At 57.5% G+C, this 15056-nt stretch overlaps 1 protein-coding gene across 8 annotated transcripts in view; it reads right to left on the bottom strand.

The window, feature by feature from the left end:
- Nucleotides 1-15056, bottom strand: part of ARHGEF11 (Rho guanine nucleotide exchange factor 11) — an 80905-nt gene that overhangs the window by 12234 nt on the left and 53615 nt on the right. For 5 of the 8 annotated variants that reach the window (XM_019662550.1, XM_019662548.1, XM_019662552.1 and 2 more), the window contains 12 exons: nucleotides 14173-14310; nucleotides 11354-11428; nucleotides 11059-11160; nucleotides 9864-9962; nucleotides 8915-8957; nucleotides 7882-7978; nucleotides 7639-7761; nucleotides 5520-5543; nucleotides 4456-4600; nucleotides 4084-4183; nucleotides 3339-3368; nucleotides 245-371 (listed from right to left, as the gene is read on the bottom strand). In XM_019662550.1, coding sequence (XP_019518095.1) covers nucleotides 245-371; nucleotides 3339-3368; nucleotides 4084-4183; nucleotides 4456-4600; nucleotides 5520-5543; nucleotides 7639-7761; nucleotides 7882-7978; nucleotides 8915-8957; nucleotides 9864-9962; nucleotides 11059-11160; nucleotides 11354-11428; nucleotides 14173-14310 — 1103 coding nt within the window. The remainder of the gene's footprint in view (nucleotides 1-244; nucleotides 372-3338; nucleotides 3369-4083; nucleotides 4184-4455; nucleotides 4601-5519; nucleotides 5544-7638; nucleotides 7762-7881; nucleotides 7979-8914; nucleotides 8958-9863; nucleotides 9963-11058; nucleotides 11161-11353; nucleotides 11429-14172; nucleotides 14311-15056) is intronic. The other 3 variants (XM_019662554.1, XM_019662547.1, XM_019662549.1) reach the window with 2 other exon arrangements.

The following is a 15056-nucleotide window of genomic DNA, read 5'->3' on the forward strand; positions in this document are numbered from 1 at the left end:
GGCAGGCAGGCGGTTCCTGGGCTGGAAGGTCGGGTCCTGCTGTCTTCCGCTGGCCTGACTGCCAGCACACAGCATGTCTGCTGCAGATAGTCAGGTGGGGAGGTCGGGGGAGGGGGCGAGTTCCACCGTGGGAGCCCTGGAGTCTAGTGGAGGGGCTAGCGTGGCTGGAAAGAGATGCCAGCTCCAAACCATGTCCATGGGTCCCTCCCTGGGCGCTGGCCCCACCCCACCCGGCCACTGCTACCTGTCGCTCTCCAGCAGGTCCTCGGGAAAGCTTCCCGTCGAGAGTCGCTGCGTTCCCGCTTCGGGGCCGTCATACTGCTGGCTGTTCTCGAAGTGCTGGATGATGTTCCTTACGTTGCCTGGTTTGACTGAAGCACAAAGGGAATGCTGGTAATGCCTGCTGTCTGGGGACAGCGCCTCAGGGCCCTCTCCCCCCGCGTGCCCGGAAGACAGAGCAGTGAGCAAGCACAATGAGAAGACTGCGGGGCTGGGCGCCCCACGGCCCCCGTCCCGGCTCTTTTACTGATGGGCTGTGGGGCACGGGCAGGCCCTCTACCTTTCTGGGTCTGCTCTTTCTCGTCGGCAAAATGAGAGGGTTCAGGGGTACATTTCCTATGGATACTTCTTCCAGCTCTCACATTCTTTATTACAATGAATCCTCTGCTTGAAAATCGGGACTAGGTTTTCCCCAAGAGCCACATACGGGATAAAAAAATAGCCAGGAGGATCAAAAACATATCTGCATGAAATGTGGCTACACTGCCAAATTGCAGCAAGCATTTTTCAGATCTGTACTACTTTTAGGGCGCCTGCTCTGTTTCTCCTTGACCCCCCCCTTCCTGTTCTCTCTGACCCCAGCCCCCCAGCCCTGGTCTCCATCATTAAAGAATCAAACCCTTTATTACCAGTGAGGGGATGTCACCTGGGGCACTCAAATCCCAGCCCCTTTCAAAGCTAAGACAGAAGACAGCTATTCTTGCTCAGAGAAGCAGAGGGTGGGAGAGAGTAAAAAGGCAGGTGTGATGCCACGTAGAGTCCGGAGAAGACAGTTCAGTGGCTCTCAGCTTTAGAGGCAACTGTTGTAGCTCAGCTCCAAGGTCAGCGATACCAGAGCAGAAGCTGGGCCAGAAATGCTGCTCGGCCTGAGACCCAGGGGCAGGACCCGTGGGCCTGGGGAGGCGAGTACCCCAGGGGGTGGCCTGGCCGTGCTTCTGACAGCTTTACACACAACCTACAGGTCTCCCCATGTGCGGAAGCTTGAGTTGCATAAGCAAATTTCCAAGCCAGAGGAAACAAAAAACGTTAGCTGGTCTCTTCAAACTCCTAACTTCTTACCCTGTAGGCGGGTAGCTAGGGTAATATTTCTCTAAACTGCCGACTAGGTGGCTGTGTGTACACGTTAGGAGTAGGGGCGTTACCGTCATCCCCATTTCCAAGATTAGGGCCAGAGGTGCCTGTCCCACACTGCGAGCGCATCCGGGCTTGGGGAGAGCTACAGAAGCCAGGGCCAGCTGAATGGCCACGGCCCAGGACACGCTGGCTGGGTGACGGGGGCCTGGGAACATCCTATAACAAAAAGCCACCAGGCCGAGCCCACTGTTCCCTCTCCCACGGCCATTTGGAAAGTGCCCAATTGTCCTTGGGATATAGTTATGTTCTAGCTGTGACAAGAAACAGGTGTCTGGCCCGAGATCTGGCCCAACTGAAAAACCCAGAGTACGGGGAAAACCAGGGAGAAAGCAGCCCAGTTTTAAAACGAGCAAAGTTTCACTAGTAGCCTTGGCTGTCCTTCTTCCATCCTCTGAGTGACAATGAAACTAGCAAGAGTAAGTGACGGTACTAACCATCAGATACTTCCACTGAGAACAGGCAGTAGCTGATGACCCTAAATGGCAAAACTCTCAATAGGAAGGCTCCCTAGCCTTGGGGGGTGTGTGTGTGGTCTTTAGCTATGGGTACACATCCTGGGAACTTGAGACACAAACCAAATCATGAAATGACGACGGAAAGCTCTGAGACTCAAGGGCACGGTGGGACCGGCCTCCTGAGCCTGGCCCTGGGGTCGGCAAGCCCACGCTAAGGCTTTCCTGTCCCCACTCAGGCTGACGCAGCGAGCAGCTCGGGCACAGCCGCCCAGTGTCCTGCCCCCTGCGCCCGGCCTCGGGCCTTCCTTGGGCAGGGTGGATGGGACGAGGTACGTGTTAAAAACTAATGGCCTGGGTTTTTTTAAATTTTTTCGATTGTTTTATAATTACTTTTTCAATAATTATTTTTGTTGCTTAAGATAACATGATGAGTCTAGGATTCTTTTTTTTTTTTTTTTTTTTTTTAATAGCTGAGCCATCCTGCCACCTGTTGGCAGCTCAGCAGCAGCTCAGCTCGGGACAAAGTCTAGGAATTTAATAATTTAAAAAAGCATTATTTTTAATGGCACTTTTACATGAAATGAATTCTGGCAACAGAATAGTTTCCTGACTGAGTGCCACTCGATCTCACACCATTGCTTTACTGTAGAACCCAGAAATACCAGCCACCTAACTGTAGCACGTGGGCCTGCCTCACTGACGGGACGGGCTTTGTCCAACCCTAGGACCGAAGCCTCTGTGGGCTGACATGTACGTACTACGTCTGTGTAGTTCATACACGGGTTCTAGAATACAGAGATCAGGCACTCTAAAATACCATGAGGGGCATTCTTTTTTAGCTGATGCGGTTATACTGTGCTGGCAAAACGAAGACAGAGATGGAGGTGCTCCACTGAAGCAGGGAAGCAAAGTAACTGATATCAGTTAAAAATACCTCGAAAAAACCCCCCAAACCATTAGAGACCCATTATTTACTAAAATAAAAATAACAATAATAATAAACAACCTACGTAACCTTCAAAAAGGAGGAGTTTTGTTATTATTTCAATTGAAAATAAAAACCTGAGGACCTGCTCCGGGACAGTGCAATGGGTACGGCTCTCCCTCGTTTCTGTGACACCTGGACTTTGGGCCCCTGGTCTGCAGAGGTGAGGTGAAGGAGGGGGGCCTCAGGCATGGGGCAGTCGTGGGGGGCCTGGGAGGATGCGCTCCGCCTGGGGGGGCGGGTGTCCTGGCCTCCCAGGGCTGGGACAGGCTGGGTGAGGGCAGGAGTCCCCGGGCAGGGTCTCGTGTCACAGAGCGGCTTTAGCAGCAGGAGGAACAAGACAAGAGGAGCGAGGACAGGGAGGAAGGGCAGTGGGCCGGACAGGGGACGGGGCGAGGAGGAAAAGGAGCGCGGGAGGGCAGGATCTGGGAAAGAGAAACTCAATGCTAATGCAAAGAAAAACCCAGAGAAAATGGTCCTTTTACCTTCCACAGGGGACAAGGGAATATGAAATGCTAAAAGAAAACAAACAAAAACAAAAGTAAACCATGAAAAGTCAAATTAAGAGTCAAAATAAAAATTACGCCAGGCTGGGACACGGAAGGGAGTGGCAGACACCAGGCCTGACGCAGGCGCCCCGCCCCTCCCCCAAAGCAGCGGTGGCCCACCCACGCCCTTCAGATTCCCGAGGCTGCGCTGGGGTCTTAGGACAAGGGCTGAGAGGGCGAACGACACAGCTGGGAGAGCTCGATGACAGGGTCAGGTGCGCTGGGTTACTGATGGCGTGAGGGGAGCCTCTGGACCCCAAACCTACCCTCTTCCCACCTAGTTCTGCTAAACAGTGACAAGCGCCCACCCAGGGCCCACACTGCTCCCCACACGCAGGCCCTCAGGAGTACAGATGAGTCCCATGGATGGAGGTCAAGGGGACATCGACCTTGTGTGTGGGGGTACTGCTGCCCATGCTGCTCAGAGGTCCTGGGGGATGGGGTGGGGGGGTACTGCTGCCCATGGCTGCTCAGAGCTATAACCGGTTCTGGGCTCCTAAATGGAGCCCAGGGACTGGCATGGCCTCCTTGGCTCTGAGGCATGGCCACCTGTCCCTCAGGGGGCCTGCAGGGGTGTGGCGGGCCAGGACAAGCAGCACCGACAGGAAGCTGTGGTCTGGGTTTGGGCCCAAGGTCCCAGGAACAGGGGAAGCCCTGCCTGGCCGCTGCTCCCGACACTCACTGCTTTGGGATGAGCTTTTCGGTTTCCCGATGTATTTGAGGATGGGGTTTCGCTTCTTGTCCTCCAAGGCATCCTTTTCTTTCTTGGAATTGCTGCTCTGCTGAGACAAGGGACACAAGTCTGGAGGAGGCCCGATGCCCAGGCCCGCCGCTGCCCTGGGTGTGGGAAGCAGGCTCATGCGTCCCCTAACCGGCACGTTTGCTCCCGGGTGTGGAGGGCGGGCGGGAGGGGAGGGCTGCTGTACTCTGAGGATTTCACTGACTCCATGGCCAAAGGTGGTGGACAAGCTAGACAGCTGCCCAAGGGTGTTCCCGCCAGCCCAGTGCAGAGAGCTGCGGCAGGAGAAGGGACTTTCCAGGGCAGCCCTGACACCTTCTTGGTCTTTGGGAAGAAGGGTAGCCACTTGTCCTTGTCAGGAGCAGACGGGGCCTTTTCGGCCGTGCTGGAAGGCCGTGCGTCTCGAAGCCGGATCCCGGTGTGGCTCATGTACGTGCTGAGGGCGAAGTCCATGGGGGCGCTGGAAGAAAGGAGGGGTGTGGACCCAGAGCCCAGTCAGGTGGCCGCCAGCAGGCGTGGGGCTGGGCCCTGCTTCAGTGTCCTCACCCTGCCCAGGAGGTGGCCAAGGGGTAGGTGTGGGCGAGGGTGCCCAGGGGGAGGCTGGAAATCTCAAGTGGGGCAGAAGCGGCTAGGCCTTGGCTGGCATGACGCCTGGGAGAAACTGTCAGTGCCTGAGCACAAGTCTTCCTAACATGGGGAGGGGACAGTGGTCAGTGGCAGGATGTGTCAGTTCCCTGAAATGGAAGCCAGCCAGCTGTGGGCAGGCCGGGAGGCCCACCTGAGGCCCACTAATGTTCGCAGACATTCAGGTGGGGGTGGGGGGCAACGGGGGCCTCTGCCAAGGAGGACTGCCTCGGCCCCTCCCTCTCCAGGTACAGAGAAGAGATGGACGGCAGCGGTCACAGCGCTTCTGACCGCCATGGCGGCAGCTGTCCAGAGCTCTGGGTTTAAATGGGTGTGGCTCTTGACCTGGTGGTGCCCCCTGCTCTTGGACAGACCCCCACCCGTGGTGTCCCCGTGCTCAGTGTGGGCACCCAGGAGTGCACGCTCATCTCCGCCCTGGCTGCTGAGGAACGGAGACGTGTGTAGGTGGCGGAAGTCCAGAAGGCATGCCAGACAGCGCGTGGGCCCAGCCCCTGCGGGCGCTCACTGGGCCAAGAGAAGGTGGGAAGGGAGACCCAGGGCTCGTGGTGGTGGTGGAGGAGCAAGGGATGCTGGGAGCGACGGCAGCGTGGCGTCACTCAGGGCAGACGCCATCCCAGGCAGCGACCCCGAGCATCATGACGGAACTGTGCGGTGGCGACAGACACCTGGGCACTAGCCTGGGACGGACGGTGGGGCTACGAGGCGGGAACCCCGCTGTGATAGCACAGACTCACCTTCTGTCTTCCTCATATTTGGACCTGGAACGAAAGAAAGAAGAGATGACGCGGACTGCTGGTATGCCGTACAGATGGGGATGGCGGGGGGGTGTGGCAGGGGGTCAGCCTCCACTCGGTGTCACCTCTGCAGCCAGCGTGGGGCTCGGGGGAGGGCTCTCGTTGCCTTGAGGGGCTCCACTGGCACAGTTATGACAGCGACAACGCTGTCCGAGCAGCTAAAGGAAGGGAAGGTGGCCCTGCAGCCTCCGGCTGGGGTCTGCGTCCACCTCCGCAGCTGCCATGAGGGGCCCAGAACTCAACGAGGGGCTGGGTGACCCAAGGTTGGAGAAGGCAGGGGCGAGCAGGGACACCACCTTGAGACCTGACCCAGATGCGCCTGCTTAAGAGAGGTCACCCCACCTGAGGGGATCCTGGGCCTGGCTCTGCCCTGAACTTCCTGCACACGTTCACTCGTCTCTTCTCAGAACCACCCACAAGCAGGCGTCCCAGCTCCAGGTAAGGAGACTGGAGCTCCGCGGCTTTAAATAGAAACCACTCTGAGCGGGGAGCTGACGTCGTCAGCCATAGTCCATTCGGTTCTGGGGTGCTCTGATCGCAGAATGGGCGCCGCCACCCCTGTAGCAGCCGGGTGACTACCACCATCTGGCTGCCAGGGAAGTAAAGGCCCAGGGGGATTCGGGGCTCGGCTGAAGTCTAAGGGCTGTCTGCAGAGGATGTGCCCTCCCTGGGTGACATCCTCGGGTGCCATCTCCCGTCCAGGCCTCTTATCCAATGCCAGCTTCAAGTACGCAGCTGCCACCCAAATCTCCAGTCTGATGTCTAGAAGACTCCGGGGCCCAAACCTGTGCCTGCGATGGTCTCGTACAAAGCCGCTCCACCTCCAGCTGCCCTGCCCGCAGCTTAGGTCACAGAACCATGACCTTTCTACGGAAACCCTCCCGTTTGCTGTCCTATCAAAGCCGGCCGAGGACTGCCATCTTCGCACACCCTCCTGGTCACCACTGTGGCCCAGGCCGCCAGTACATGGCTTCTATGAGTGACCTTGGAGTGTGGAGGGCTCCCTGGGCCCCCCACCCCGACCCACCAACACTCTGTCTCTGAGCTGCGATGGACCCCACTGGCTGAGAGGGAACACCGGAGTCCTGACTCCCGTCCACAGGCTCTATGTGGCGGCCCCTCCTGTCAGCTGCGACTTCAGCTCTTGCCGTCTCAGTCTGCTCCTGCCACCCTCAAATCTGTCAAGCGCACTCCACTTTGCCCTGGCGGTTCCCTCCGCTGTTCCCTGTGGTGCCGCCCCCAGTGCCTTCAAGGACGCCTCCTCTACTTTCTTCATTAGGACCACGCCCTGGCTCTGAGCTCCTGCCCCGAGTCTGCTCCACCCCCAGCGCGCAGGGTTTTCTAGCACCCCGTACAACTGACTCATCACACACACTGCCTCGTCCCACCGTCCCACAAGTCCACACGTGTCCCGGAGCCCACAGCAGGCTTCCGGAAACTGCGGAATTGAAAAGTCAGCGTCGGTGGAGACACTGTGGACACTGTCTAGTCCAACCTCTGTCTTTTTATAGGTGAGAGCACGGTCACAGACTACTGGGGGGAGCAGCAGTATTGGGGCGAGAACCACCTCTATGCCTGAAGTGTCCCCATAAAGCCACCTCAGGAGCCTGCCACACTTCAGAACATGGGACTGAACAGGAGTGGCCCCAGCTGCTGGGGTCAGGGCCCTCCCAGGGCAGGGGAGGCTGCCGGCTGCTGTGGCTGCTGAGAATGGCCGCCTCCCCGGGGCGAGTGCCTCCTGAAGGGCCTGTACCCACGGAGACTCAGCGTGGCTGTCGCGCTGTGAAACGTGCCCTTTAGAGGGAGGCAGGAGGGCCGGGAGGAGGAAGCGGGGTGCTCAGCGCGGTGGTACCACTGCCTCGTCACTGCCAGGAGCCCTGGGCTCCACAAGTCCCTTGCAATACCGGCAGCCCTCAGCCTGGGACGTGCAGCGGGAGGGGGGCCCATCTTTCAGGGGAAGCATCAGGCACCAAGTGGAAGAGGGGAGGCTGGAAGACACCCACAAACGTGTCCCCCTGCCTAGCATGCTCGGGGGATGGGAGTGGACCTGGAGACTCACAGGATGTCTCCCAGGGCGGCCAGCTGCTTCTCGGCTACTTGGCGCTCCCGGAGAGGGTCCCCGTCCAGGTCCAGCAGGTCATTGTCACCGTACAGGCTGCCCAGTCCCAGAGTGCGCTTTGTTCTGAGCCGGACAGAGAGAGACCAATGTACACGGTGCTTGACAGACAGACGCCCCGAAGGTGAGGCAAACACACGCCCACCGGGGACAGGAAGGTGGGGAGGGGACGGAACAGGGGACCACCTGTAGTCCTGGATCTGCTCCTGGATCTCCGGCATGGCCGCGTCCTGAGCCTCACAGAGGACGCCACGGATGTCCTCGCTGCCCCGCAGGCGTGAGTCTAAGGGGAGTGAGGACAGATGGGGACGTCAGCGAGGCTGGCTCCCTGCCCTCTTCTTAGCCAAGAGAAGGGCCGGCCTGGGCCTGGCAGGCCAGTCCTGAGCGAGCCGGGGCCTGACGTCAGGTCCAAGGGCGGGGACAGGCTTCTTCTGGATGTGCTGCGCTCCCTCAGGTTGGGAAGCAGAAGGCCTGTCCTCGGCTGTGGCCAGACGCTGACCTCGGACACCGGGGTGCATTGCACCCCTCCTGTGCCTCAGGCAGCTGGCGGCACGTCACAGGACACCGGAGGCCCCACCACAGCCTGGACGCTGTCTCGCGTCTACCTTCACGCACCAGGACAAGTTCCTGGGAGCGGTGGTCTCTCTGCTTTTGAGTAACCCCCGCTCGCCCTCTCGGCCGTGCCCACGAGCTCTGCTCCCTGCCATCCTCTCCCCAAAGGCAGCTTGGGACGTCCACCCTCTAGAAAGCGGCCGGGACCCGCCCTCAGGCTGATCCCTTCTTTACGCCGCTTTCTTCCTCAGCCCCTCTGCGGTCCCCTGGCCGTCCCTCCGGGCCAGCTGCTACCCTCATTCACCGAGGACCTTAGAAAAACACTCGGGGACCCTGCCTCTGCAGGTGGGGTGCAGTGAGGCCCTGGCTTCTGCATTTGGAAAAAGAGCTCCTCAGGCGATTCTGAGGACTGACCCTCATTGCGTCCAGTCTCCTCTTTGGATAGATGACTCAACTGAAGCCCACAAAGGGCACATGGAGGTTAGCAGAAACGAGCCCAGGCCTCGCGGCCACGCTGCCTGCACCCGTGACAAGGCCCAGCAGGTGGTAGCTTCTGGGTGGGCCTGTCCCATCTGTGAGGAGCTCTACAGGAGCCGCCCTCGGCCCTCTGTGCCCGGCAGCCTCCCGAGTGCCCAGGACAAGACAGCACCAAGAGGAGACAACTTACCGATTTCAGCTTGTAACGTCTCTGGGATCTTCACTCTCAGTGGCTATAAACAAGAGTGGGGACAGAAGTGGTGAGGCCACACTCCAGGGGATGTGGAGACACCCTGCCTTCTCCCCTTTTCCTACACCCCCCGACCCTCCTTTCATCTCTCCCCAGCTTGTGCCCTGGATTCTGGGTAAGGATCGGAGCCTTTGGCTACAGAGCAGGATGGGACGCCATTCGGAGGGTGGCATGCAACCCCCACTCTCACTTTGAGGGCATCAGAGGCAGGGGACGGAGATGTCCCCAAGAGTGGCTGGTGCTGCTTCAGCAGCGTGGGAGACATCTTTATCAGGCTCTGATGAGGCCTTCGGGTACCCCAAGGGAAACGGGCCAGGAGCACGTGTGCCAGGAGCACGGCGCTCTGGCCGGAGCTCTGGGTGCCCGACAGCTGGGCACGGGGATGCTCTCTAACGACTGACAGGGAACGGCTCGCAGCTCTCGCCTTCTCGCTGAGACCCGCTGCAGGGCTGAGGGAAGCCCGGGGCGAAGCCGCTCGTTCCACAATCGCATCCACGCGAGCAGCTTACTGCCGCACGGACAGTCATTTTGGAACTAGCTTGTCACATCGGAACGTCTAACATGGGGATGGCCCTGGGCAGGCAGAGAAGTAGCTGCTGGTGCGTCCCAGCCACGTCGTCGTTGGGACCACGCCCCAAGACAGCGCTCATCTGCCCGCTCTCCGGGGTGTCCCGCCCATCCGGACCCCGCCTGTGTGCATCGCACCTCAGTACATGTGGGCCGAGAGGCTCAGGGAGGCCGGCCCTGGGAGCAGAGCAGCCCCCGGCCCGTCTCTCAGTCACGCATCTCTCTGAGTCCGTCTGTGCTCGGACGGAGCGTTTTGTTAGGTTTCCCTCAGCCTCCGACAGTCCGGAGGATGATAACTGTAACCTACCCGCGGCCACCTTACCGCATTTTTCTCTAGGAAAATACTCCAGATGTCTTTCCCCAAGTTCCGGGCGTCCTTGGGGTTTGTCTGCTGATAAACCTCCACACACAAGTAAAAAAGCTGGGAGGGGAGAGAACATGGGTCAGAGCAGTGGTCTTCAGCCACCAGGGACCCCACCACCGGGGACAGCTGGCAATGTCTGGGCACCTGGAGAGGGCCTCCTGCTATCTCAAGGAGGGCGTCCAGGGTCCCTGTAACGCACACAACAGCCCCGCACCCCACAACCCTACGTCTCGGAACGTCAGTGCCGGAGTCCCGAGCCCCGGCTCAGGGTGGTTCAGAAGCCCGTGGCACGGTCCCAACCCTTTGACCGCGTGCATGCACACACACACGCACTTGCACATGTATGCACATACCACACACATGCACACACACGCACACACACCTCATGTGCACACATACACATGCGCACACACAAACTCTGTCAACACAATTGCCTCAACTCTCCCCTTCTACACTTGACACTCCGTGTGCTGTGCTTGGTGTGGATGGTTTTCTGAGGGTTGTGCGTTACTTTTCCCTGTGATTGATGTGCCCATCTTGGCTCAGGAATACTGCTGGGACCCCCGCACTTGGGGCCCACACACAGGTGCTCAGTAGATACCTCTGACAGATGAACGCTGACTCTGGCTTCTCATAGTGGTGTCCCCAGGAGGCCAGGCCTTGGGCACAAGTGTATTCCAAGGAACACAGTCTCCCCCTCTCCCCTTCATTCCACTCCTTTCTGGTGAGGCTGCTGGCTCTGGGGACCCCAGGGCACTGTGGCCTCCGTCCCGACAGTCCACTCGTCCTCACCGTCACACCCAAGGGCCCGTTACCATCTTGCCCCTCTGCCGAGCTTTCTTACAGGAACACTGCACTTTGCAGGGTGCTCTCTCAACTCCCCACCGTCGGTCTATATCCACTTTCATTCAGAAAACTCTGGAAGGTCATCTCCAGGCTGGCCAAGAACGGGTTTTCTCGCCCCTCCCTACGCTGCTGATGTACGTGGCACTGAAGAACTTCCACTTAAGTCTCAGCCCTTTTCTATTTTGTCTGTGCCCCTGAGATGCCCTACTGAGCCCACGACCTGACTGGGGACATCTAGAGCAGAGCCAGAGGCCAGAGGTTTGTCAGGCACAAGCAGACACGTACTCGAGACTGACGCCTGACTTACCAGCGGGCTGGGGTCGGCCTGAGAGAAGATGTAACGCAGAAAAACCCCCAGGTGAGCTGGCCGTGACTTCAGTTTCTCCAGGTCCTGGAATATGATGTCGCTCTGGAAGGCAGCATGAGAACGGCTTGGGGGCACAGGGGCGGGGCCTGTCGCCCATGTTCTCTGCCTCCCAGGGTCCCTAGGCAGTGGCTTCCTCCCCATGCCTCCTCCCAGCTGCTGACAGTCACACGGCTTCTAACCCGAAGCAGCTGGTGGACAGAACAATGACGAAAGCAGAAAAGCAGGAAACCTTTACCTCGTTGTTGAAATAACCCGGGTCATAATCTTCCTCTGGGCCAATAATGAGAGGCTTTGGACTTTGATCTGTACCCTGGGGAAGACAGCCAAGCTGTAGGGATGAGAGGCTAGAGGACAGGGGATCCACCGACTCGGGGAGGCCTGACTGGTGACAGCAAGGCACTGATGGGGAAAGCCACACGTCTGGCAAATGCGGGCATCTCACTCCCATCCCCAAATTTCAGAGAACAGAAAATAGGATTTCCACTTGCAGGAAGTCAACTGCGAATGGGTGTGGCAGCGCAGACCCAGGGCAGCCTGGTCACGTGACACACGGTCACATGAAACGTGAGGCCGGGGAAGTGAGAGACAGTGCTCTCTTCCTGTTTGCCGAAGACCTGGGGGCTTTGTTGTTCTCCTGAACAGCCACCCTTACCCCGAACACCCCCCAAGCCTAGCGGCTACCCCAGCACTATATGTAGCACGCCTCTGTCAGGGCCCCACGGTCCAGCTCTGTGCCCTGCAGCCAAAGGGCACCGCCCTCAATCCCGGCCTGCTCCAGGTCGAAGGCAGGGCCCCATTTCCTCTCTGAACCCCAGCTTCTTCGCTTGTTCTTCTTTCTTTCCCCTTATGCCACTTGGAATAACCCACCCAACTGCTGCGCCGTCACTATTAGGTATGAGATCTCGTGTCGCAGAAACTCCAGGGGCTTCAACAGACAAGCCTGTCTCCTAAAGGTTCTGTGAGTCTTCAAAGCTCTCCTACCACTCTATTTTTCACTCAATCTACCTCCTTTCCAGCAGCTCCCCAGCAAGGGCTCTGCTTCTGGAGTCCACCCAGGTGAGCTGTGCCAACCTCTCTCCAGGCCTCAGATGCTCCTGATCCACCTCGTGCAGCGGCTTCTCCCGCCAGACCCTCCGATGCTGGTCATTCGGTCTTGTTCTCCTGGGCACGCTGGACTCCATGCCCAGAATTCCTGAGTCACGGAACGTGCAGGGCCCAGAAGGTCCCTCAGAGACCAGAGTCTAGGCTCACTGATAAATGAGGAAGTTTGGCCCAGACCCGGAATGCCATGTGCACAGCAGCAGAGTCAGGCCCAGTGTGCTGCGCCCGTGTTTCTCGCACACATCCCAGGCGCCCCTCCTGTCCCGTACACCACACTCTCTGAACCAACTGGGGCCCAGAGTCCCCAGGAGGTGTCAGATGGCTCCACGGGGCTCTCTGGTTAAAACCTGAAAGCACTAGGATTTTGCTTGTTTGGGGAGAGGACTTTTTAAACTCTTTACAAATATATAGTTCTTTTTTTTTATTATTGCAAAAGCAGAATATGTTTATTATAAAAAACAAAACAAGCATTGCAGAATTGTATAACGGAAAGTGAGAGTTCCCCATGACCCCACCCTCGCTGCAGAACAGGCTCCCGCTGTGTTCTTACTAACAGACTCTTATTAAGAAATTGGGACCACACTCTATTTGTTCTCATCACTCCAAAACAGCAAGGTAAGTAGTTTTCAGAAGATGAGCAGATTCAGAAAGAAGAAAAGGTCTCAGAGCCTGACCGGCCACTCCACACCTGCTGCGATTAGCCACCTACGGGAAAGTTCCCTTAGGAACAGGGTGTGCATGCACCCTCCCTGGGGACCCAGACTTGGTCCTGGAGTGCTATCAAGGCAGCGGGAGGGGTGGCCAGGAGAGGGCAGCCCTGTGCAGGGGCTCCGGAGAACCGAGGTCGGTCCCTGAGAGGCCCTTTAGGTGTCTCAGATGTCTTACTGACCAAGTAAAGACTCTAATGCCTACATCCATTCCTGCCAGCGAGAATTAAATGAGCCTTCTTCCTAAAGGGTCCAGCTGGGGCACTAGGCATCTGAGTAGGTGCTGGGTCCCTTTACCCCCCCCACCACTCCCCCTCCAAGACCTAAAAGAAACCAGCTCTACCCTGGTGGTGAAACTAACACCTAATAACAAGTGACGTGTGAATTTGAGGACAGGAGCCCTTAAAAAAAAAAGTAAGTGTAAAAAAGTGAGTTAGCTTAGGAAGATATTAAGTGACAGTATACAGCCGATATGAGAATAAAGAAAAATCATACCAGTTGTCACTGGTCACAAAATCTGGGGGTCTCCTCTGTGTTTGCCAGATGCCACAGTTTCTGCCCCACGACAAGCAAGTCCCTGGCTCTCAGGCTGGCCATCCACTGTCATCTCAGGTCATCCCACTGTCACTTCAGGCCATCCCACTGTCATCTCAGGCTGGCTGTCTCACGGTCATCTCAGGCCATCCCGCTGTCAGACAGCCCAGATTCTTCGCAAGCCTTGTGCACTGAGCCAGGCTGTCTTCCTGCACTGTCCCTCGGCCCAGTGGCTTTCTTGTGATCTGCAGAACCTAAGGGCCCCAGGGAAATGCCCCCAGTGGTGGTGGGGAGGCTGATGGGGAGGCCCCAGGATAGCTGAGCTCTTGTTTGTTTCCTTTGTTTCGTTTGTATTAGGGTGTCAGATAATAATTTTACTTAAGAAAAGGACTGCTGAAGAAAGAGAAAACTGAAAATTACTATTCTGGAGTGACACTAAACAAATGTACTTCCCGTTTTAGACAGACTTAAAAGGAAGGCTAGCACCCTGCTCCATAGACACCACTTCCCTGCAGATGCTGTCAGACTTCACACAGAGCCGACATGGTCTTACTTCCAGGTACTGATTTGTACCATGTTCCTTCTTGACTGTTTATTCTCTAGCTAAGTGTCTACCTCGAAATGGGTTGAGTCTGATTGCTCAAGGTCATGTACCGGGACCCGGCTGTGGAACAGGGAACGGGAGGCTGCAGGGCGGGTCTCAGTGACTCACCGGGTCGCTGGTGGGGGTGCCGGGTGCATCTGAGCCCTGCCACCTGTGGTGCTGGGCCACCTTGGCCATGGTCACAGGGGAGGTCCGAGGACTGTCTAGTCCAGGGTCGGACAGCACTGAGTTCCGATTCGTCAGTGACTACAGGAACAGAGAATTCGGTGAGAAGAAAACTCATCCAGGCGACAGTCACCCCCTTCTGCCAGTTGGGACTCCGTGCCCCTCTGCCTGGCACTGCTGTCTGACTCTGCAGCGCCCTGTTTAGCTCTCACCATGGTGTGATGGAGACTACTGTCCCCACTTTCACACAAGCACACTAAGACGTGCTGAGGGGGCGCCCCCGGCTGCAGCCCGGCAGCCTCGTCCCTCAGCATGGCCTTTGTCACTAAGCTATGTCGCCTCCCAGATGTGAGGCCCTCAAGACAATGTCGACTGTAGATGACCCAGGAAGCCCTGGTCCCTCCTTGATGTCCTCCCCACATATGAATCCTTTCACATTCACACAGCATCTTACCCCGATGGACAGGAGCAGGAAGAAAGTACTATTCCAACTATTGTTTAAAATCAGGGTCGAACATGTTTTAAGTGGCTGACTCGCATATTGAATTAACCTGTCTCAGTATACATTTGGCGAGCACCGTGACTGCTTCTCCCACTCCGGTGTATTTTCACAGTACAAGTTTAGGTTTGCAGTTTGTACATGCAGACTGAGAACACCTGGAAGGGAGGGCCTTGGAGGCCAAAGCTGGAATCCTTTGCCTACCCCAGAAAAGATGAGCTGGTCAAGGACAAAAAAATCCATGACAGAGGAGGAGGGCCGCTGCTTGTGACGAGGCCAGGCTCACTGTATTAATTGAAGGTGACATTACTCGTAGCCACGCAGAGCC

The sequence above is a fragment of the Hipposideros armiger genome, unplaced genomic scaffold (genome assembly GCF_001890085.2).
Source record: "Hipposideros armiger isolate ML-2016 unplaced genomic scaffold, ASM189008v1 scaffold_378, whole genome shotgun sequence".
Lineage (NCBI taxonomy): Eukaryota > Metazoa > Chordata > Mammalia > Chiroptera > Hipposideridae > Hipposideros > Hipposideros armiger.